A 24,550-nucleotide genomic window follows, 5' to 3' on the forward strand; every position below is an offset into this window, starting at 1 on the left:
ATGCGCAAGAATGTGGGGCAGCTCACAAATTTCAAACTGGACGGCGGGTAGTTGAAGTCTACACAGAAACAAAGCACAGCAAAGGTTCATTGTTAAGAATTTAACCTAAAGTGTAAGAAAATGACTAGCACGTTGAAAGGAATTACTCTGAAGGGAAGCGCCGAGTTAGTGGCCGAGTTCTTCTGTAAGTATTGTTAGTCATAGTATTTGTTTTTTCAGCTCAGTTTTAGTGCTTTCGATGCGCACACATGCAGTGCTAATATGCTGCTAACGTTACCGGGCCTGCCTAGTGTGTCGGTAGTTTAGTGCACTCAGAACGGCAATCGGAACTACATAAAATTGTCAATTGGTCAAATTGTCTTTAAAGCCCACACTTCATTTGATCACACAAACAACCAAACTGAATTTGTTTTGCTTTCTTGTTGCCACGGACTTCACTGGTGAAAATGTTGAGCGTTGAACAAACAAACGTAACCTCGTGAGATCTTACGCTATCTTACACAGTTAACGTTAGGGGAAAGAGGTTGCTGCAGCTCACAGACAGAATACCGTAAGTACGGATACAAGTAAAAACATTAATAAAAACAATTTGAAATATATAAAACTTAAAGAAGAAGAATATTAAAATGTGAAACTATAACGTCACAGGATATACTTCACTTCACTTAAAAGTGTAACGTTATTATGTTAGGTGAGGTTTGGTCACTGGGTTTTACGTTTTGTCGAATTAACAAGAGACGTAAACGCTTCTTTTAAAGTATGGCAGCATTTCTATATATCGGTTTAACCGTTACTGTTGGCTTAATTGTAATTGTAGTCCAGTGCTAAATTAAAAAGCAGACATACAGACACACACACACACACACACACACTGGAGATCAAAATTAGTGAACAAATGACGTGTGTAAGATTAAATTAACAAAAACTTTTAAAGATAGGCGACTCAGAATCAGCTTTAATGGCCAAGTATGCACACACATGGAATTTGGCATCGGTAGGTGTTCACTCGCTCAGACAGGTAGACATGTACAATATAGACACTAAATAAACATAAGTAAAATAAATAAACCGTATAAACAGCACGTTATCTTCCCAGAATGTCCATGTATCTGTATCATATAGTCTGATGATGTCATGATCTGAATTTTATATATATATATATATATATGTATATGTATGTATATATATATGTATATATGTGTATATATATATATATATATATATGTGTGTGTATATATATGTATATATATATACATATATATATGTATGTATAGGTGTGTGTGTGTGTGTGTATATATATATATATATATATTTTTTTTTTTTTTTTTTTTTTTTTTTTATTATTATTATTCTGATATACTGTTTTTTTTTTAAAGAATTTGTTGATCAAACCAGAGCAGTGTGAGAAACTTTGGCCTCTACACTTCCTATTCATTTTTGATTCCTGTAGAAGAAAACCTTGTTGAAATCTTCTCTTCTGACACAGTTGTTACTGTTCTCTTATTTTGATCACTCCTTTTTCACAAAATAAAGGTTTTTGTTGAAGTCCCTTGGTTATTTAAAAAAACATGCTCGTACAGCAGTGGTATAGTCACAGCTTAAATTCTATCAAATTCTGAACAACAAAAAATAACAGTAATAAATCAAGTGTTTATTTGTTATTCTCCAATTTTGATCTTGAATTTGTGTGTATGTATATATAGACACACAGTTTAATACTTTTCAGTCAATACTTTGATACTTACTGTGCTGTAGTGTCACCAGTTGTGATATGTTTTGGTGTATTATCCAATTTGATTGTGTTCCATTTCTATATCCCCACTTTGAATCCTGTTTAACTGTGAGATGCTCGACAGTCTCTCTTTTTCTGTGAGGAATACTGAAAGTTCATCTTGTCTAAGCCATTTGATTCACTCTTTCCACCACAGCATTTGGCATCAACAGCATCCTGTACCAGCGGGGCATATATCCTCCAGAGACATTCACCAGAGTCACCCACTATGACATGAGCCTTCAACTTACCACGGATCCCAAATTGAAGAACTACCTGACCAATGTCGTGTCTCAACTCAAAGGTAGCCTCAGTAGATTGCTTCTGTTATACCTTAGGCTTTCCATAGCTTATTTCCCCAGGGAATTTTTAGTGTAGGTGCCGACATAACGATGGACAAAGTGACTAATCCGTTATTTCTGCCTCATGAACCAACAGTGAATTTAATTGAGTCATTTTGAACTAACCCAAGTTATTTTGCTGTAGGGCTGGACGATATGCTTTTATTCTGACATAGGTCATTTCATATCTTGATAACATGTTCTCTGACGTAGTAATTCAAATCTACAGTCAGCTTTTAGCACTGACTTAATGTAAGGCCCTATGGAATCCATGTTATAGCTTTTTTTTATTTCTCTAATTCGCATTTTTGCCCTTGATTCTGCCACCGAGTCTCACCGAGCCGTTCCCTGGGAGAAGCCTTGCTGGTAATTCAGTAAATAAATAAATAAAATAGTCTTAATGAAATAACAACATGGTAAACACTATTCTTGTATACTCCTGTGTGAGTTTATGTAACAAATACAAAAATGTAACAAATACAAAAAAAGTATTTTCTTATTTTATTAAGAACTAATTGTAATTGTCTGTCATGATATTGCCATATGATTTCATCTCGATACGATTACATTTAAAGACAATGAATGATCATATCGAATCACGGCCCAGCCTTATTTTGCTGGATATACTGTAACCCTTCCCCAAAGACCCCTAGGAGGACAGTTGTTCCATTCAGAAGTTGCGTTAAACTTTGTCGTGACAGATAAGGCCGAAAAAGTCTTGCCATTATCTATTAACTGTCATTTTATTTTATTTTTTAAGAGGAGACTTTCTCTCTATTAACATTTCATTTTTAATTCATTAATTCATAAATGTATGGATTATGCATTTATAATGGCATGGAGAGAAATCAGCCGTTCATTCCCTTTTCATCAACACCACATAACAGATTCATTTTTAGTTTTTCTGCATTGAGGGCATAGGCCACTAAAACACTGCAGGCATTGTGTCATCACAATTATCTTTCTTTTTATAGACTTTTTGGACACTCTGCTGCCTAATATCAGGAATATTTGTTGGTCTCTGGTTGAGCTTCAACTGAGGAGCAGACGCAGCGGCACTTTGTTCCAGCTGTGAGGCAGAAATGCTTCATTAATGTTATCGGATTCCATATTGGCTTTAGGTCTGTCTTTGGAAATATTGCCATGTAGGCGCTTTTGCTTCTTGGCTTTGATACCAAATCCTCCTCCATTGTCTTGTCAGTCTCCTGACTCCTGCTGTGACTAGTGCTGCACAAAACCGCTGAATTAATCAGTGAAGTAATTTTGGCATTTTGTCAATGACGGAAAATTTTAAGTTGGTTCCATTGCGCTAATGTTGTTTATGGAAAGGAGTTCTGTACGGGTGGAAGACTAAGACTTGAACCCATACTCGTGCCAAGACCTGACCTGACTGAATCCCACCTATACTGGCGAATTATTCCTTCATTCATTGAACTGCACAGTTGGATCGCCATGCTAGTGCAACACTCTGGCATTGGGCATTGCATATCTAAGCCTACTTGATAAACGTGGCACAAGTGGACACATTTGGTACAGTCAAAGCGATCCATTTCTAAATATATCAAATTTGAAAATAACCCAACCCCAAACCACCCTGAGTAGGCATGAAGCTTTATGCAGAAAGATGGACTGAAGCTTCCCCAAAACCTGGTATTTACCTGGGACCTGTCAGGTTTGAGTCTTTATCCATTCATCTGCCAAACATTTTCTCGATTGTTCATTTGGTCTGAAGTGTCAAAAAATCTAAATTTTCAGTGCCCAATGTCATGTCTTCATATATCGCCTTCTTTAATCTGATTGACAAGTAACACATTCTCACTAGATGAACCAATTTGCAGTGGTTCCCCTACAATTATATTAGGTGGGCTCTCAGCCCTTCCAACGGCACCCCCCGCCCCCTTGAATGTCAAGTTCCTTTTATCTACCGTATTTTTGCGACTATAAGGCGCATATAAACGTCTTTTTTTTTTTTCCTCAAAATGTGCGGCGCGCCCTATAGTGCGGTGCGCCCTGTGTGTGTTGTTACTGCGGATGTTGTTGAGACCACCGTGAGAACGTTAAAGGGGGATAGTGGGCGTGGATTGTGTATAAAAGAACAGGTATGTGCTTTATGCAGAACATTGTTGTCTTAACAACCCTGAGAATGGCAAAGAGACACGCCTATGAAGCACAGTTTAAACTGAAGGCTATCAGCTACGCAGAGGAACATGGAAATCGAGCAGCCGCGAGAGAATTCAAGATTAATGAATCGATGGTTCGCAAGTGGAGGAAGATGGAAAACGAACTCCGACAGGTGAAGAAGACGCTGCTGAGTTTCCGCGGACATAAGGCGAGGTGGCCCGAGTTGGAGGAAAGACTCGAGCGGTGGATCATCAAGCAAAGAACGAGTGGGGCGAGCGTTTCGACGGTCACTGTTCGACTAAAAGCAGTAACGCTAGCGGAAGAAATGAAAATTGAACATTTTCAAGGAGGTCCGTCGTGGTGCTTTCGTTTTATGAAACGGCGCCATTTTTCCATCCGGACCAGGACTACAGTAGCGCAGCAGCGTCCGGCGGATTATAATGAAAAGCTGGCGAGCTTCCACTCCTACTGCAGCAAACACATCGCCGACAAACGCATCCAGCCAAGCCACATCACCAACATGGACGAGGTGCTGCTCACTTTCGACATCCCGTTGAATCACACGGTGGAGAAGAAGGGGACAAGAACGGTAGCGATACGCACAACGGGGTATGAAAAAGCGTCGTTTACTGTTGTGCTTGGCTGCCACGCAAATGGACAGAAACTGCCGCCTATGGTGATTTTTAAGAGAAAGACTTTGCCTAAAGAGACTTTTCCAGCTGGAGTCGTTATTAAGGCAAATGAAAAGGGCTGGATGGATGAGGAGATGATGAAAGAGTGGCTGAGGGAGGTGTATGTAAGGAGACCAGGTGGTTTTTTCCACGCATCACCATCGCTGTTAATCTGTGACTCCATGCGTGCCCATCTCACAGCCGATGTGAAAAACAAGGTGAAACAAATCAAACAGCCTTATGTTATTTATCTTATTTACATGACAGCATGTAAATTCTGTCTCTACATGGTTGCGTATTTCTAATTATCAGAAAACTCAGACAGGGTTGGAGATTTACTTGTTCAAAGATCGTTTGTTAAATTGTTTGGGAAGAGGCTCCACTCCTAACGGTAAAAACAAAACTGGAACTTATCAGAGATCCTTTATTATTTTGTTAGAGAAGATGATTCACTCCTACTAAAAAACAACTAAAACAGAATTAAACAAACTGAAATTCTTTATTTATTTATTTTTTGCTTGAAACCTTAAAGGGATTTTTGATGTAGAACTTCTGTTGGAAAACATTATTTGGACCTTTTGGACAATTATTTAAAAGACATTTTCTGATGACGAGTGAAGCTCATTGTGCAATTCACTGATTTGAGTTTGCATTGTGGCTCTAATTTTTGCTGTATAATTGTGATCCTTCTGTCTGGTGTTTTTTAACGCCTTTTAACACTGATTCATTCATCCATGTGAGGATTGACCCTTCAATATGAACCGAACCATAAAATTGTCTGATTAAACACAGACTGGCACATTAACAAAAAAGAACATTCAGGCAATCCGCTACAGTGAAAACGCATGAAAACCATGATTCCTTTCATTTTTTTAGTCATTGCCCACTCCCCTCCAACACTGTATACCTGGGGGAAACACTGAGTTTTTTACATTTAAATAGCTGTAAATTCATTCTCTGTTGCTAAAGTAATCAATTAATCAGCTAATTGTTCTAGCTGTATCATCAGATCTTTCAAATACAGATGACCTACTTGTCATTCGACTGCATTATTTAAAAATAAAATTTTGTATTCAAGTTGTGATGATAATGCTTTTTATGTTTTTTGTAACTTTAGCGTTTTGAGAATTGACATACAGCAATTGTACAAACCTGTGTGATCGCCAGCATCTCTTTGTGCTACATGACTAATGAGCTAATGTATTTACAAGAACAGGAAACATCTCCAATGACGGAAATATAGCTTAATCGGAGTCCTCAGTCTCTGAGTAAAGTCAAGAAGTAGTAGTAAAGTTGAGTAAAAGTATCCATATTATATTATAGTATGTTTATTCCACTTTTTTAGTATATATTTTGTACTGACATCATTTCTTCTAGATCCCATTTAGTGTTGGGGTACAACTCAATGTGTTTGTTCTTTGTGTTGCAGAGTGGCTGTTTGAGTGCACAGTGCAGAAGTTTGTGTTGGTGATCACATGTCTGGAAACCAATGAGGTTCTGGAGAGATGGCAGTTTGACATTGAGTGTGACAAATCGGCAAAGGAGAGCAGGTCAGCTCCTGTCTTTTTCCTTGAAAAATCAGCGACAATTGTTTATTAAGCTGCGTTATTTCAGATAGTTTCGTACTAATAATCACTAGTACTAGTACTAATAATTTGGATCTGTAATTAAAATTCTCAGAAAATGTGTTCGGTCTTTGTATGAAGTCGGGCGGCAGTAGCTCAGTCCATAGGTGACTTGGCTGGGAACCAGATGGTCGCTGGTTTGAGTCCCTGTGTGGACCATGTGTGGAGCGTGGACTGGTGGCTGGAGAGGTGCCAGTTCATCTCCTCGGCACTGCCGAGGTGTTGTTGAGCAAAGCACCGAACCCCCAACTGCTCGGGGCGCCGGTCACTGGCAGCCCCCTCGCTCTTACATCAGTGTGTATACAAAGTGCTTTAGATCATTTCTGTTAACTCAGTTTTCGTGTCACTCAGTGCTCCTAGAGAAAAGTCCATTAAGACCATTCAGGATGAGATCCGCTCAGTTATCCGACAGATAACAGCCACAGTTACTTTCCTGCCACTGCTGGAGACGCCATGTGAGTAACCTGATCCTTTTCTACCAACAAACTAACGTCTGTGTCAGATGCAGTTCTGGAAATTGTCAGTTGAATGTTCCTTTGACACTTTGACCGTTGCTCTCTCTCCCCCCCACCCACCCCCTAGGTGCGTTTGACCTTCTCGTTTACACAGACAAAGACCTGATTGTCCCTGATAAGTGGGAAGAGTCTGGGCCGCAGATCATTGACCAATCAGAGGAGGTGCGTTTACGCTCCTTCACCACCTCAATCCACAAGGTGAACAGCATGGTAGCGTACAAGAAGACCGACTCTGTTTAGACCTCTAAGACACATTCAGGGCTGTATACAACACCAACCACTGCCCCTTATACAGTAGACCTAACAGTGCTCTGTCCTAAAAATCACTGTCTGCATCTCTGTATTCTGTACCATTGCAGTCTTTGTCTGTCGTTGTTTTCTCATCTTCACTTTGTCTCGTTTCAAAGAATATGACTGCAATTTGCTGTCTTCACTGATGTAAATATAAGATGTGATCAGTCTATCAGGAACAACTGTCTCTTTTTTTCTATTGTTTACCCTGTCACATGTTGTCAACCTGTTTTAGAAGCTAGTAGTTTATATGTTAAACTTTTATGAAATGTCATAAATAAATCTTTCACAAAGTTTTTTTTTTTTTTAAGTGTTTATTCTACTCTTGACCAGAAGGTGGCAGTGCAACATAGTCACTGGTTGGTGATTCTATGGGTTTTATAGTTTACACAGTATGGCAAGTTATAGAACAATAAACAGAACACATAGAAAATAAGCATTATTCTTTAATGGGACATACCATTTACTTGGCTCACAGTGTTCAGTGGTGTCAACAGTTGTAGATGTGGAACACCTCCGTCACATCCGTACCATAACAGCATATTACACCCACAAGTCTCTCAAAAAAACTCTTACTGGTTTAATGCCCTCCTGTGTGCATGCAACAAAATAAAGATTTTAAAAAAAATTCAAACAACCCAGAGGCCGCAGCATTAAGGAAAAAGATATTCAGTTTTTTTAAAGACAAGAGCTGATGCCACAGGCACATGTACAATATAACAGTGCTGGAGACTTATTCAAGGTACAAAACAAAACCACTGAAAGAAAATTTAGCCTTCTGAGGATGTGAGTCTATAAAAGTGCTTTAGTAAGTCAAGACTGTCAAGCCTGTTAAATAATATGCACCTATTTCTGTGTGTAGTGTATTAAATACAAAACCGTTAACATTGTGTAACAGCCTGGGCAGACACATTGCACTTAAAGCAGGATCCTGCTTGACCTTGTGTTATTATTTAAACGTTTCAGTAGCTGTAAGTTGAAATGTTGCTGTTTAACTAAGCTGTAGTAACGAAGCCTTGTCCAAAGTAAGCTTAAAGGGTCACTACACCATGGATGTATTATAAGACCTGGATAGGGTGCTGCCCTCAGCCTTGAAAGCTCAGCTGGAAAGGAGCTTTGACCATCACTAGCACATGTCACTTTGACAAAAAGTCAATATGTGGGTATATGTCACTATATAGTTGTAGTCCTGCTTTTTATCACAGTAAATGTTACTGTGCAGTGGGTCCATGGTTTGTGTTAACTGACACTACAGAGAAAAAATGAATCTTATGTATTAGTGTTGCTAGTGCTATTAGCAGCAATGTGTGTCCTGCCGCTCAACCATAAAGCCAAGTTTGGTGTAGTGCGACAGTGATGGTTGCCCTTCTGGAAGTTCTCCACACAGGATCCCATGAGATCACAATTGATATAATTTACTTCATCCTTCAACTGACAGACAGGCTGTCCACAGGGTTTTAAATAAAGGGCTGAAAGTTGATAACTCAAATGAGCAATAATTAGGTCCCTAAAAAAGTATCAAAATGTCTTAAACCCCATTTTGTGAAGTGTTACATATTGTACCTTCAATATGTTCCCAGAGAGGTTTTAGCTTAAAATTGCATGAATTTTACCATTGTGTGGGCTCATCGGCGCAGTGTGATTCTGTGTCATTTATTTATGGAATCCTGCTGCAATTTACATCATATGAAAAAGACAATCACTGTCCTGCTGACTGAGATCATCTTGATAACCTTCCTAACCTTTAACCGTGTGTTCAGCTACCTATCTTTTTGCTATCGTACAATCAACGTATGGTTTATGTTGCTAAGTTCCTTATTGTGTTGCTAATGTAACCGAGTAGAAGTGGTGATGAGGTCTAAAAATGTCAGAAAAGGGTCTTAAAAAGGTCTTAAATTTAAACTCGGTAAGAAAAAAAAAATCTAAATTTCAAACAGTACATTTCCACATCATCAGAGTTGTTCCTAAGAAAGGTCCCTCATAAAAGCAGATAGGCTTTATAAAGTATTAAAACTACATTTCCTATCTTAAGAATTGTGTGCTCTTGACAAAAGAATGACCTTACAATATAGAAACTCTAATAAATATATAAAACAAAAATAAATATACAATAGTTAAGACAATGAGTGAAAGAAAATGTTACAAAAGACTCAAACCCTTAGTGTGTGTGCTGTGAACAAAAACAAGCTCTTTAACAAGCTTATCAGATTATTGTGACACTATGTAAAGTATATAGTAAGTACAATATCTGTATCCCATATGTACTGGGGCTGATCCCCAGGGATCTTTGCCAACGTCTCACCTTTCAGTGTTCCCCTAAATGTCACTACCTGTGAGAGATAATGTAAGTGAGACTTAAAGTTGAAAGCCACTCTGTGCAAAAATACATGTGGTTATTGTAATAAATATAGCTTAGTGCTGTCTGTTATGTTCTCTAGCCATTAAATAATATTGACGACAGGAAGACAAGTCTCACAAAGTTTGGGAAAATCAGCCTGACCTCTGATACAAGGATTATGTGTCATGAGCACAAAATTGCACTTCATTCTCACCTGTCTGGCTTGGGAGTTAGCTAACAGTTAACTTCAAGCAACATTGCATAATATTGGTATGTTTATCAATTAGGCATCCCTACGGTATCAAAGTGTAATTAACTTAAACACTGCGGTCATCAATATGAACAGCTGTGCACATGCTTTGTTGTGTTAGATGATCAAAAATCAGCGATTTGATAACTTTGCTAACAGTGAAACATCAGGGAAGTAGCCTTGTGAGTCCATCCTGATCTCTGAGCTCCATTGTATTTCACTCCCTCATCAGTCTGGTAACGTGCGGCGGAGAAAATTTGGAGAAGTTTGACCAGCGACCGAACCAATCGGCGTTGGTTTTGAGGTTGATTTAAGTGTGACGAAACGAGAAGAGACTTTTTAGTGTAAACAACATGGAGGCTTCCACGGATGAGATGAGCACAGCTTTGGAGCAAGCTGCTCACTAACGCTTCATGATTTGGTCTGTATGTTGGTGTTAGACAGATGGTTTATCCAATCAGCAACCAGTATTTTCGCCTCTTCCCAAAAGATCTCCAAAGGAGAGTTCCCAGATGGATATGCAGAGACAATGAGAATCAATCCATCTGGTGGAGTTTGGTTATCAGGGAAGTGCAAGCCAGCTAATATTACATACTAGTCCAACAGACAGGAGGACAGCTTGCCGTCTGTCTTGCAGCTTTTTATTTTGCAAAGCGACTAAAAGCCAGACCAGATTTACTCTTGTGGTGGCCCCTTGCTCAGTTATACTCTCCTTTTCTCTTCTTAGGCTAGGTTTACACGTGGCTGGCTGTTTTCATAAACGGACAATTTGCTGTCAAAAATAACATCATGCACAACTCTCTCTTTTTTTGTTTTCAAATAAATGTTGTTTACATTAACCTGTGTGTATATGGCCTCAAAAGTATGCCTAACCTGTAGGTGGCAGTGTTTAGAGAAGCTCAAGCCCACATTAGCCAATCAAAATCCAGGAAATGGCAACAACAGCAACAAATCACTTCCTCTGTCTTTGAACCAACATAAATGCGACTGCTACTCTGCATCCCTGATCACCACAGACAAATGAAAATGTAAACATTGGTCGCACCTATGACGCAGGTGCATGTTCTGGCACATACAGTGATGTCGGCTGCCAGAAACACAGTCTTTCTCTGTTTAAATGCAAACTTGCACCCAGAGTTTTTTAAAATCCCCACTCTGGCCGGAGTTTTTTGAATTCTCTGTTTGCGTGTAAACGAAGGGCACAAACGCAGGGAAATGTTTCTGTACGTGTAAACAGAACCTTAGTTTTCTGTGTCAACGTTCCTCTCGGTCTCTTTGCTTTTGCCATGATTTCTGTAGAGGCTGCTGAACCTGGTTCCATTGCTTGCTCACCCGGCTCTGGTTTTGGCAGTGCGTTATTTTAAGTTAAAATAGTTATGCAATGTTGCTTTATGTTTTCATTTGTTTATGGTTTTATGTTAAGGGATATGATAACTTGGGTAAATGTTCATAGATTTAGCCATCATTTCTATCTGTTAGGATATGAACTCATTAAAGTTATTGCTGAGATCTGGGAAAAGGGAGACATTGCTACAACAAAGTCTTGATGAAAAATGAGCTGTTAGATGATCAGAAAGCTTGTAAACAAGCCAACAGTTAAACCAGATTATTCAAACTGCTTAATTTGGTGTAAAACTGAAAGTGACCACACTGCAAAGAGAAATGTTGATTATGATCCTGTTTTGCACTGAACTTCAGCAAGTACAGTAAGTCTAATTGTGATGCATGTTTAAAGCAGATATTTTTTAGAGGCACCTGGTTTTTTAGAGGCACCTGGCTGCCACTCAGACAGGAAATCCTCACAAAAATCAAAAAATGAATTGTACTGACACTTCCGGTGCAGCAAACTATTTTTTCCTCTCCAATTTGACACATTCTGGGAACGTGCACATTGACCCAGCTGAAAGTTAAATATGCATAAACTTGGTCCAGCCAATTCGCCTGTTGTACGATTAAATGGGCGTTTTCAGTTATCACTACATTAGATATTAGACGGTATGGCCATTCTATACCTGCTAGTTGCCTCAGAAGGCCATTATCATACCTTTTTATGGTAAGCTAACCAAGTAATATCCATTTGTTTCAATTCACAATGTGACCCAGAGTATTCAAAAGTGACACCAAGGGTTTCCTAACAGTGACCTTTATCATGTGAATAGATATCAGCCTTCTGAAGCTGCTGGGAGGTGTAGCATGAATCTTCTAACTCATAACTATGAGGCTGATAACCACTGATTACGGCCATTTAATGGAGTGATAGCATCCGAAGTGGGTTATTTTGACAGAATTAATAAACACGTTAAAGTAGTGCTAATAGTCGGCCATATGTTGCTGCACTGGCATATCAACATTAGAGGAATGTGAAATCAATAAATGTAGTGGATGACTTTTTAATTTAATATACATCTGTATATGGGAGAAAGATTGCTGCACCGAAAGTGTCAGTATGATTTTTTCTTTTTTTGTGTGTGTGCATTTCCTGTCTGAGATTGTCACTGCCTCAGAGTAGCTGCTTCAACTAGAAGTGCCTTAGAGTGGCAGCTGCAACCAGACGCTTGTGACATTTTTAGCTAATAATCGGTCCTGACTGAAAAATCTCAACATCTACTTGAAATATTGCTATGGAATTTGTACAGACTTTTATGGTTAAGTATTATGACTTTGGCAATCCCTTTCCTGTTGCAGTTCTTTGGGTAATTACTAAACTACTTACAAAACTAATGACATTCCCATTATAATCAACTGTACTTGTGTAATTAGCTAGTTGAAACACAATACAATACCTCAACACTGTACCCTAAACATCTGCATGCCACCATTGTTCTTGTGAACCTTCTAGTATGCATATGTAAGCATTTAAGTCAAAGCACTGATGTCCCTAAGTAAAGCCTGGTAGCATGACTATTAGTGTTCTTTAGTTCAAATTTTCATATTCCCAGATTTGAGTAATTAACTTTGTGAGAACAACCTTATTACAAAGAGGAAGGGTAGACAAATAAGACCAAAGATGTAGTAAACTGGAGTCATTCTTAATGTGATAGAAAAACTCTCTTCAAGGCAAGTGTATCTGCCATTTAACTGGCAAACCAAATCTGGTGTTTTGATTTTCACCAGATTATCTTTCTCTAGTGCGGAAATACATTTTTGGGGCATTTCTCATTCCCAATATCTTATTGTTTGTATTTTAGGTATCATGCTAATTCCATGAAATCTTGAGAGGCCAGGCTAGACAGGGCTGGAAACTTGTGTTGGGATCATCCCAAGCTATTACCCAGCTCCTTCTCACACTCCTCAGCCAAACACTTCCAATGCTGCCGGTTTATCTGACATCCTTCCAACAGCGGGGAGCAAAACTCAGACATGCCAGCCAAGGTCTGCGACAGTGACAAAGACATTTTAGTTAACAAGGGAAAAATCAATGAGCATCCCAGCAGATGGGAAATAACAGAATGATATGTCCACAATTGACACTGGCAAAATGCCTTTCCCAGCCATTCATTTGGTACAGTGGTTGCCAGAAACAAAAACAGTAGTGACTGCAAGTTAAATTGGTTGATTCACCTCATATAGCTGAGTGCAAATGGCATCAATGAAGGAAACCTGCATACTTGGAATCTTATCTCTTTTCTCACGATTCATCAGGTCCTAAAGTGAAAGGACAAACAAATCTGCGTTAACCAAATAGTGCAAAAATATATGCATCCAAATATTGCAAAAACATTTTCTCTGTTTTCTTCAGTTCATTTGACAGAAGCCTATATATGAAGTTCTGTTGGCAAGCTATTTCAAGGAGCCACAGCCACTACCAGCAGCTTTTCCCGGTTTTTAAACCATTGGCAGGGCACTCCCACATGATCTTCAACTGACAATTGTTCCCATCGTTGATTAATCAGCTAATTCTTTTCTCAATTCATTATTTAGCCCATTAAATGGCACATTATGTAGTCAAAACTTCCAATAGCTTGTTTTGTGAAAATGCCAAAAAAACAAAGAGTTTTCATTTACTTTCATGTATGACAAATAAAAGCAGCAAATCCCCACATTTGAGAAGCTGGACTAAAACAAATAACAGTAATACATTTTCCTTCGATCATATCCGACATATCTTAGACTCCCAAATCATTGTTTAAAAACTAAATTAAGCTGCAACCATTGCAGCAATTGAATGTTTATTGCCAATGTATTGCTTTCTGAGGAGGCCACAAGAGGGGCCAATAAAGTAATGAAGCCAGATTGAACCATGGTAATTGGTTAGTTTGTCTATATATACAATGGAAAAGCACAGACAAACTAGCAGGAGGCAGATTTTGAGAATGGTAAAAGGTAGTCTGTATGATATTCCTTACAGTATATAATTAGGAAAAAAAATGATACCAAGACTGTTTGCATGGTGAGTTGTGAGAAAATATGAGATTGGAAAAGTCTCAATTCTCACTGAGTAACAAACACTTGAATTTTGTCATATTTTAAGTATAAAACACTCTAAGGTCATCCATAACTGTATATCTGACATGCAATTTTGTGGGGCATAAATAGTTCCACAATGATCAGGGATCACAAAAACATAAAATTGAGTATCACCAGTATAGCTTTTAAATGAGATGTCCTGTATTTCAATGACAACCAGGTCAAAACACATGTATATTAGTAATGGACCAATGACAGATCCCTGAGGCACACCAGAGCTTCTATAGCGCTTCTTAGAGAGGTTTTTGTTTCACAGAATAACTGAACCTGAAGTGACACTGAACTTACACTGGGCTCAATGTTCAGCTCTCGTCTCTCCTTATCCCCCTGTTCAAAGAACTCAGTGGCTACCAGCTCTGCAATCTGCACCGGAAAGAAGACAATGATGAGTTCAAATAAAGCTTTAACAATATTACAGTTCATCTCATCTCATCTTCAACTGCTTATCGGGGGTCGGGTGGCGGAGGAAGCATCTCCAGCAAGGGACCCCAAACTTCCCTTTCCCAGGCCACATTAACCATTGTGGGGATTTTTAAACATGAAGTATTCATTTTTGTCAAAATGTAATTGAAGTTTTCTTTATTACTCACTGTACACGTATGGAAGTTAAATAAAAAGAACTTAGCATGCCTTTATATTATCAATTTAGCATAAGCATAATTAAAGGATGTTGCAGATAAGCTCCAGGTTTAAACTAGGTGCAGTAAGATGAGGGGAGTCATCCCCTGAGGAGGTGGGACGCTGCAGAGTAGGGTGTGCAGAGAGTGTTCTTCCTACAGGAACTGGTGGATCATTGGTGGAACTGTGTGACCAGTAAGCGGAGGATTCAACTTGTGAACGAACAAAAGCCTGTCTGGGAGTGATTGACATTCTAAAGCCTAAACCAGGAACTGCCTCCGCAACATTCTAAACCAATCACAAGAACCCATGAACTTTATTGCTGTATAAATTATTTGAGTGGATGGGACTCAGGGCTCTTTCTGGTCAAGAGATATAATCTCTCCACCTGGTGCTGGGTCTTCCCCGTGGCCTCCCAGCTGGACATGCATGGAACACCTCCCTAGGGAGGCGCCAAGGGGGCATCCTTACTAGATGCCCGAACCACCTCAACTGACTCCTTTCAACGCAAAGGAGCAGCGGCTCTACTTCAAGTTCCTCACAGATGGCTGAACTTCTCACCCTATCTCTAAGGGAGGCTCCAGCCATGCTCCTGAGAAAACCCATGTCGGCCGCTTGTACGCAACCTCGTTCTTTCGGTCATGACCCAGCATTCATGAACATAGGTGAGGGTAGGAATATACTATAATATTACACTTTTAGTTACAAAACCATTTAACTACATAAAAAAGAGAGTTTTTTTTAATTTCAATTCACTGCTATTTATAGTGTCAATTCAGGACACCTTCCATATTGAATAAGTGAAGAAGCATGCAAGAAACACCAAGACAAAAGAAATGTAAGTGAGAGATAGACATGAACAAATCAAGTCAAATAGAGTAAGAGAGAGATAAGTTTGTCGAAAGAGCGGTAGTACTCTAAATTAATAGACATCTATTTACAAAGGGTTAAACGAGATCTGACTGCAGCTTCAGGCTCCAATCAGTATCACTCTGTGAGTATGTGTGTGTTTAAGCCATCTGGAGCTCACTGATGACTCTGTAATAAAGGCTCAGTACTGTGGAGCTGCAGGGGCAGTCATTCAGAAAAACAGCTTATTATAGCTGACTAAAACCAACACTAAGCATGATGCAAATGTTAACCAGTGAGGCTAACTGACTTTATCTTTATTTAATGAACTCACGTCAGTCAAAACAGCAATGCTTCTTTTTTGTTTGCACAGGAGAGCCAGTTAGCTCCATGTCTGAATAACCTGAGTGGTCAGGGGCAGCTCTACTACACTTCCAACAACAGCAAAAAAGAGCTTCTACTGGATTTATGATAGCATTTCCCAACTGTTGATTTTGTAGGATACTTGCACACTTATGTCATATGTTCATGATCAGTATGGTCAAGCAAGCAAAACTGTTGGGGTCATTGGCCATTCAAGGCTACCTTAATCAAAACTGAAATAAAAATAATTGAGACCTGTCTGTAAGTGTAATCATTTTATGCCCTGATTTCACTTCCAAAGAAGTTTTGCTTAACCTCAACCTATGGGTTTCTCTAAAAGAGACTCTCAAGCTCAAATTAGCTTGGGGACACTGCTGGTATTGTCATCTAATAGAGGCACACTTCACTACAAGGAAGTGCAATATTTCAACCTAGTCATCAAAAAAAAACTTTCTTGTTTAAATTATAGTAAGGCTTAAAGTTCTGCAGAAGTTTGGGCTGTCAATGGAGGCTAATGTTAGCTGCTTTTTCTGCTATCTTTACGACACTTTCGCTCTCAGCTGTGTTTGCGCTGTTGGTGCATGATACTAAATTGAATCCATGGACATTTGTTGGTGCCTTTTGAATTATTCATCCAAAAACCTGACTTATTATATTGTTTGCTCCAGTTTTTCATTACAGATGCAAGCTTTCAAACTTTGCGCTGATAACAATCTGGAGGGTCCCTTTCTTCTTTGGCCCAGAGGACACAACGTCCATGATTTCCAAAAACAATTAGAAATGTGGACTCATCAGACCACAGCACACTTTTCCATTCTGCATCAGTTCATCTCAGATGAGCTCTGGCCCAGAGTAGCTGGCATTGTTTCTGGTTGTTGTTGATATATGGCTTTCACTTTAAATGGTACAGTTTTAACTTGAACCGTGCAGAGATTTCCTCAGATTCTCTTAAATGAATGATATTATGGAATGTAGATGATAAAATCTCTAAATTCCATGCAATTGAACGTTGAGAAAGTTGTTCTAGAATGTTGAACTATTTGCTCTCAAAGTGGGGAACCTCGCCCCATCCTTGTTTGTGAACGACTGAGCCTTTTAAGGATGTTCTTTTGATACCCAATCATGACACTCACCTGCTTGCAGTGAACCTGTTCACCTGTGTAATGTTCCAAACAGGAGTTTTTCGAGGATTCCTCATCTTTCCCAGTTTTTTGTTGACCCTGTCCAAATTTTTGTAAACGATTGCGGGCAATCAAAATCTGTACGCGGTTTGAGCTGTCTGAATTTAAGTTGATACACGCACGACTTACCCTCCAGGCTGCCGCCCTCAGCTTTCCTCCCCGGCAAATTAAGCCTAGCTTGTTAGCCTCCGCTAGCTTCGTGCAAGACTTTATTCTGCCTGCCTCGGCTCCATTTCTTTGTCCATTTTTGGATGAGTTGGGAGTAGATGGAGACATTACACTGCCAAGATGGCGACGTCAGGAGCCTATGGGTGACGTCACAGACACTACGTCCATTTTTTATACAGTCTATACCTAAAACAGAGTCGGATGGCCCATACACTCACTACTAACATTGCGTACCCCCAAAAATAACACAAGGGCACCAACACTTTCCCTTGTGTGCCATTTTTTACAACTTTGATAGTATGAAGCAGAACTATCATTATGATTACAAAAAGAGAAAAAAAAACATAAAAAAACAGCAGTGAAATGCATGAACGGCATTCAGCATGTGAACATGTGTTCATAAGCGCATGCATGAAATTAAACTAATTTTCAGCAGCAATGTCTGTGGGGACCAGTCCAGACAATATATAATGTACTGTATTAAGGCAATGATGAAGATTCTGCATCGATTCACAAATTCACAAAAAAAAAAAATATTTTCTAAATGTTCATTTATAAAGTATTTTTATAAAGCGGAACTTGGAAATTCAAAAGTGTAGCACCCAGGCAGTCTGTGGCATTGCACGTAACAGAGACACAGCACAGAAATCCAATCTGTGTCTGATTAACTCCTAAACGCAACCCTCATAGGTGCGAATGGCTCTAATTAGCATTATAATGTCACACTCGTCGGGCCTGCCTGAATGACATAAACAACCATTGGATGAAACCACAGACAGCTCAAGTTAAGTCATCTCTGATTGGACAGCAAATCTCTCACTCATTGGCAAGCTTTGGGGCATATGGTCGTTTGCCCCTCCCATTTAAATAATAATTATAATAATAACGATACTACTACTACTACTATAATTAAAAATGATAATTATAATAAAAATAACGATACTACTACTATTATTATAAATAATGATTATAATAATTATAATAATGAAACTACTACTAATAATAATACAACTAATGAGAATACTGCTACTACTAATTATCGTTATTGCTATTATTTACTAGACCTGTCCCAGTAGCAGTTTATTGAGAATAAAAGAGACATAGGAAGGAACATACTTAAATAGTAAAGCTTTATTAAGAAAAAAAAACTACAACTTTACACTGTGTTCCCCTGGTCTGGGTCACACACTATAACATTTGAATGAAGTCTCTTGGCTGCTTCAGGGTCATATGATGTCGGAGTTGGTCGCCTTCTGTGGTGGGCTGTCTCTACTGCAAAACTGAACACAGTTCAGACAGCTCCTAGATCCTTGCTTCCAGCAGCTGGAAACACAAGTAATACATTAGTGCTGTTCTTTGGTGTTAACACAACAAAGATATTATATGTGTGTGTGTGTGTGTGTGTGTGTGTGTGTGTGTGTGTGTGTGTGTGTGTGTGTGTGTGTGTGTGTGTGTGTGTGCGTGCGTGTGTGTGTGTGTGTGCGCATGGGGTACAAGGGTTACAAGGGTGCCTGTACATGTGCATCCGCACTTTACAAAAGCCCACCTTTTCCAACTGGGCCGCGGTTGGCAAGCGTGCCTTGCCAGGCCGTGGTACAGTTGTACTCACACTGCTTAAACGAACTAGACTTTAGCTGTGAGGCGTGCTTGGGCATGGTACAAATGGACAGTGTGAGTGCACCCTTTACCCTCTTTCTTCTCTGGGCTGAACCTCTGGTACACAGGGTCTGACTGACTGCATCTGTAGCTGAATGTCTCATAATAAGTCTTACATGCCGCTTGAAAAAGAGAGACAACAAGTTAAAAAACTACTACTACTAACAACAAAACAGAAAATGTTTTCAGATTAAAGTTACTCACATATAAAGACTTTGGTGTCTTCCACCAAATAAGAAGTCACAGCCTCACTGTGGGACAAGCTCAGTCTGTCACAGCAAATGTCACATCATTGACAGACTTTATGCTTTTTGTTTTGCAAGAGCATCTAATGAAGTTGCGGGTGAATGTAAATATCTCAATGTTTGCATGGTGTCTGTTGTGACAAGTTTATACTGAACACATGATACCTTAACCGGTCTGGCCTGCTGAGATGAAGGCGGTGTGGGCGAGCTCCCGGTCCCTATTTCAGAAAGCAGGATTATTTTTCAGGATATTTTTAATCTTCAACTATATTTTTAAATTATGAAGTCATGGAGAACACAGAATGGTAAATGGACTTGTATTTATATAGCGCCTTTCTAGTCTTCTGACTACTCAAGGTGGTTTCACAGTATTTGTCACATTCACCCATTCACACAGACATTCACACTGATGGCAGTGGTCATCTACATACCATCTAATCTAATCATTCACACCAAATTTACACACCCATGCGCAGCACGGGGAGCAATTCAGGGTTCAGTGTCTTGCCCAAGGACACTTTGACATGTGGACCGGGGGATATGGGAATCGAACCGCCGATCTATTGAATGGAGGACGACCCACTCTGGCACTGAGCCACAGTTCCCCCCCACACAACAAAACTTAATTGTGTTAACTTATTTACACTTTCCCACCGCTGACTAAGGCTCTTTTCTTTATAGATAAATGTGCAGAGTGTATATACAGTACATGCATTAATATCATTACATCCACAGGATTAAAATGGAGACTCTGTCTTTTACTTACCTGTTGCCAAGATGAATCATCAACCTACTCAGAGTTGATTGATGTAACTCTGATCAGCTGTTCAGAAAATGCAGAGTTTTCCATCTCAGGATCACCTCAGAGGTCAGGCTCTGAGTTTGTTGGGCCTGCTTTCTGAAACAGGGCCCCTTCGATGGCCGACAGCTCTGTAAACAACAAAAAACAAGAACAGTCTACAGAGTTTCAGCTTTTGTGAAGCCAGGTATTAAGTTACTTTGGTAGTTACTAACGTTTAGTGAGTCAATGGCACTGTTAGAAAGTAATGTTAGCACGAATGCTAAAGTTAGCTATTGTTAGCAATATCACGCTAATGTAAGCTGGCCAGCTTACATTACCCAAGCTAGCATTGCTACTAACGGATGCTGTTACAAACATTATCAAACGTTAAATTGGTAAACTTACCAGGTTAAGCCTGCAGCACCGTATCACTGTCGCTTCGAGCCAAGCTGTGGGTGAGTTTAATGGAGCCTTCATGTCCTATGGAAAATATGGTAAATACCAAAAGCCGACGTGAAAATTGCACATGAATACCCCCTCATGTGGTATTTTCTACTGTGAAATTCGTAGAATATTTTGATACACAAGTTGCCGAGATGAGATAACCTTTGACCTTTTCAACATGGCGGAGCGCAATGCAAGAGTCTACTTTATTACAACAACACTGTTTTTGAGTTGGTAGGAAAGATTATGGGCTTCAGATTAGTTAAGACCAAGCTTATATAGCTAAAACAGAAATATATTTAGTGTAAAGTTTAAACAAAGAGGTTAGATTATTATATAATTATTCTAGCCTCTTTGGTGTAAATATGGACATATTTTTATTTTTATGTAAAACCATTTTCTCAGATATGATTTTTATACTTTCAAACATAAACTATAAACGTAAACTATTTTAAACTGTCAGGCTGTTAAAGAATTAAATTACATGAATGATGATTTCTCATCATTCATAGTAAACAATGAACAGTGGATAGCAATTGTTAATTATTCTATCAAAGTAATGATGCACAGTTGGTAAAATACACAAAAGATTGATACATGTCATCACTTAGTATAGTGCTGTGGCTGTATAGACCTTTTCGACGGAATTCCATTTCTAGGCAACAGCCTTGGTCCTTGTTAACTTCCTGTCAGTTGCTGTCATTTACATACACTGTGACTGCAACGGGAAATAAACTAGAGCACATTTAGAATGTCTAACGTTTATATCTTTTAAAGGGTCTAAAGTCTAAAGTCCTTTTGCATCATATTTTCATGGTTGTGGCATATCCTTTCTACATTCGGACATCTAAGACATGAAGACTGGTGAAATCCTGCCTTTTTCAGTGAGAATGTAACACTAAAATATACATCAAACTTTTACTGTGTCTTTACATGCCTATTTGTAAATAATGCATGCTTAAACTTATATTTACAATACACAAGTTGGTTCAGTGTCAAGGGAAGTGGCAATATGTTACAATGTGTAGCCAAAGCTAAAACCCCAGCCAACTGAGGTAGTATGCTACTAAAATGGGTAGAGCCACCTGGCAGGGGTCAAAAGACAAGCAAAAGATACTCCGCACACCAGTACAAAGGAACATTTATGTATAACGTGCCCAGAGGGAAACCAGGTGTAACACAACTGACATATATTGTACACCCATCCCTTTTCAACAGTACTGTGTTGTTCCCAGCCAGGGAATAGCTGAACGGCAACCTGTTATAGGCTACCCCTTGGAAGGCGAAACGCAGGAATGTCCTGTGTTTCAGGGCCGCCTCGACATGAAAGTCAGCTTGATAGCATGTGGAACGTTTTGCAAGCAATGCAGCAATTTAGGATGTGGAGATCCAAAATGGGTCTGATATTTTACCGTCTTTCTGGGAACCAGGGAGTATGCAGAGTAAAACCCCTTCCGTCTGTCGTGAGTGGGGACGTCAGACACTGCCTCTTCATGAAACATTAGTTGTATTCATTGAGCCCACTAGATGGAGCTCTTGGTTTAAAGGAAAGGGCTCCACCTCAACACAATCCCCGCCTCACATCACCAGAGACCAGGTCAGAGGACAGCTGAGGAAGCTCCGACCCAGGAAATCAGCAGGCCCTGATAAAGTGTGTCCGAAACTACTGAAGACCTGCACTGCAGAACTGGGCGAACCACTACAACGGATCTTCAGAAGAACAGGCCCAGCGAGCTGAATGACTTCCGACCGGTGGCACTCACTTCACACCTGATGAAGACGTTGGAGTGGCTCTTCCTCAGCCTCCTCAGACCCCAGGTACCACACGCCCAGGTCCACTCCCAGGTAGATAAGGGAAGTGGCACAGCAAAGATTCTCTTCTTGGACTTCTCCAGTGCCTTTAATACCATCCAGCACCCTATACTTCAGGTCAAACTGAACAGGATGGGAGTGGACCCCTATTTGGTGGACTGGGTCAGAGACTACCTCACTGACAGGCCAGAGTATGTCAGGCTGAAGGACACCACGTCTGACACTGGTCAGCAGCACTGGAGCCCCTCCAATGAAAATGAAAAGAAGAGGGGCCAGCACAGTGCCCTGGCTGCTCTTCTTTTCATTTTCATTTATCATTTATTGTGACGGACTCAAGTATGGTCCTGGATGTGTTGACAGACTTGTTTGGAGCTCCCAGTGTTTACAGCGAGGAGGTAGGGGCATCAGAGTGGGGCCATGGGTAGCACACGGCTAATGTTGATTCACCGGTGTCAGCGTCCTTTTGAACGTCTACTGTAAACACAAAGCTTAATTGGGCCGTTAAAACAATATATGGTTACATAAGTAAGAAGTTAGACTTTAGTTTAACACCATTAAATACATGTAAAACATGTAATGCTTAGGAGACATTTACCCACACAGGTAAAATAACATCAGGACTTGGCTAATTTACATTTCTCTTACTTTGACAAAATAACTCATCACAACACATTGGCTAAGCTAATATAGGGTAAACGATACAGCTTCTGTGGCCTTATATCTAACGTTAATTATAGCTCTTAGTATATCAATCAAGTATTATGGGTTGTCGTTCTGTATTGTTTGTTTGTTTGTTGCTTGTTTATCGTAGCATTTGAACCATGTGTTGTCACAAGTTCAAATAAGACTTTGAATTTAATACATTTTCAACTTTTTTAGTTGTTAAACTTTTGTAAATCCGTGTGTTTTTTCCTCGTAGATTTGCATGTTTTTAAACTCGTAAATCTGCAAGATTATTTTCTTGTAGATATGCCACTTTAATCTCATAAATCTGCAACATTTTTCTCAAAATGTTACCCCCCTTCCCCGCTTCAGTTTTCTTTTTTTATACCTGGCCCTTATACGCTGTTGTAGCTGACTATGTGTAATGAGAAAGGTGCCACTCATAGTGACAAACTAAAACCAACTCAGCTGTTCCACTTGATTCTACAGGGCTTGGAGTGTTTTTGTTTAAATGGCCTGCAGTTTGTTTTGATCCATCTTTCCTCTCATCTACATAATTTTCCTCCACAGCACTGCAGGCGGCTGCTTTCAGAAGAAAAGCTATCCTGAACACTTACTGCTCAGCTCCAGCCTTTAGACAGACAAAGTGAGCAACTACTGAAGATTGTGGAGCACCTAGCAGTCACATTTTTGTCTCCGGAGTTGCTAAACAGAGCTGAAGGGAGAGTTAATAATATTGGACATTTATCATGTGGACACAAACACGTAGCCTCAGGAGACCATCCTGATCTCGTAAGCTCCATTGTATTTTACTGTGACGCAATGAGAAGTGACTGTTCAGTGTAAACATCATGGCGGCTTCCACATATGAGATGAGCAGCTATGGAGAAAGTTTTATCAGAATTAGAGAATTCCTTCTCTTAAAGAAGAGCAAAAAAACAGCACTAGAAGCTTTTCTCAGAGGAAAAGATGCAAATATCCTTTACAGACATGTTATTTACATTCTGAGCTTTGCCTCGACACTCTGTTAATATGTCATATGTTTTGTTGATCTGATCTGTTGATTTAGCCCCTCAATCATCAACATAGGTAGTGATAGACGGATGGTTTATCCAATCACCAACCAGTATTTTTGGCCCTTCTCAAAAGATCTCCAAACAAGAGTTCCCAGATGGATATGCTGAGCAAATGTATCATGCGAATCAATCGATCTGGTGGAGTCAGGTTAACAAACACGACTACTTAAAATAAACAACAATAATAATAGTCTCCCTTAGTTTTGGCAGATGACTGTTTGCTTAAGTGAGAGGACATATTTGCATGTTTGCTTCCCTGTATATGTTTTTTAAAGAGGTGTCATCTGAGGACGGGGACACAGCT

At 39.5% G+C, this 24,550-nt stretch overlaps 2 protein-coding genes across 2 annotated transcripts in view; one reads left to right on the forward strand and one right to left on the reverse strand.

The window, feature by feature from the left end:
- The first annotated feature begins 44 nt into the window (after window positions 1-44).
- On the forward strand, window positions 45-7,568 carry mad2l1 (MAD2 mitotic arrest deficient-like 1 (yeast)). Its single transcript, XM_083936744.1, has 5 exons — window positions 45-184; window positions 1,929-2,075; window positions 6,334-6,454; window positions 6,881-6,984; window positions 7,112-7,568. Exons 1-5 carry the CDS (start codon window positions 121-123, stop codon window positions 7,282-7,284), a joined length of 609 nt encoding a protein of 202 aa, XP_083792870.1. The 5' UTR covers window positions 45-120; the 3' UTR covers window positions 7,285-7,568.
- A 5,602-nt stretch (window positions 7,569-13,170) lies between these two features.
- Window positions 13,171-24,550, reverse strand: part of pde5ab (phosphodiesterase 5A, cGMP-specific, b) — a 141,620-nt gene continuing 130,240 nt past the window's right edge. The window contains exons 20-22 of the mRNA XM_083936760.1: window positions 14,679-14,753; window positions 13,485-13,568; window positions 13,171-13,297 (exon numbers count right to left, since the gene is read on the reverse strand). Of these exons, the coding sequence (XP_083792886.1) occupies window positions 13,178-13,297; window positions 13,485-13,568; window positions 14,679-14,753 (279 nt within the window). The 3' untranslated portion in view covers window positions 13,171-13,177. The remainder of the gene's footprint in view (window positions 13,298-13,484; window positions 13,569-14,678; window positions 14,754-24,550) is intronic.

This window comes from Echiichthys vipera, assembly GCF_963691815.1.
Source record: "Echiichthys vipera genome assembly, chromosome: 22".
In the NCBI taxonomy this organism is placed as follows: Eukaryota; Metazoa; Chordata; class Actinopteri; order Perciformes; family Trachinidae; genus Echiichthys; species Echiichthys vipera.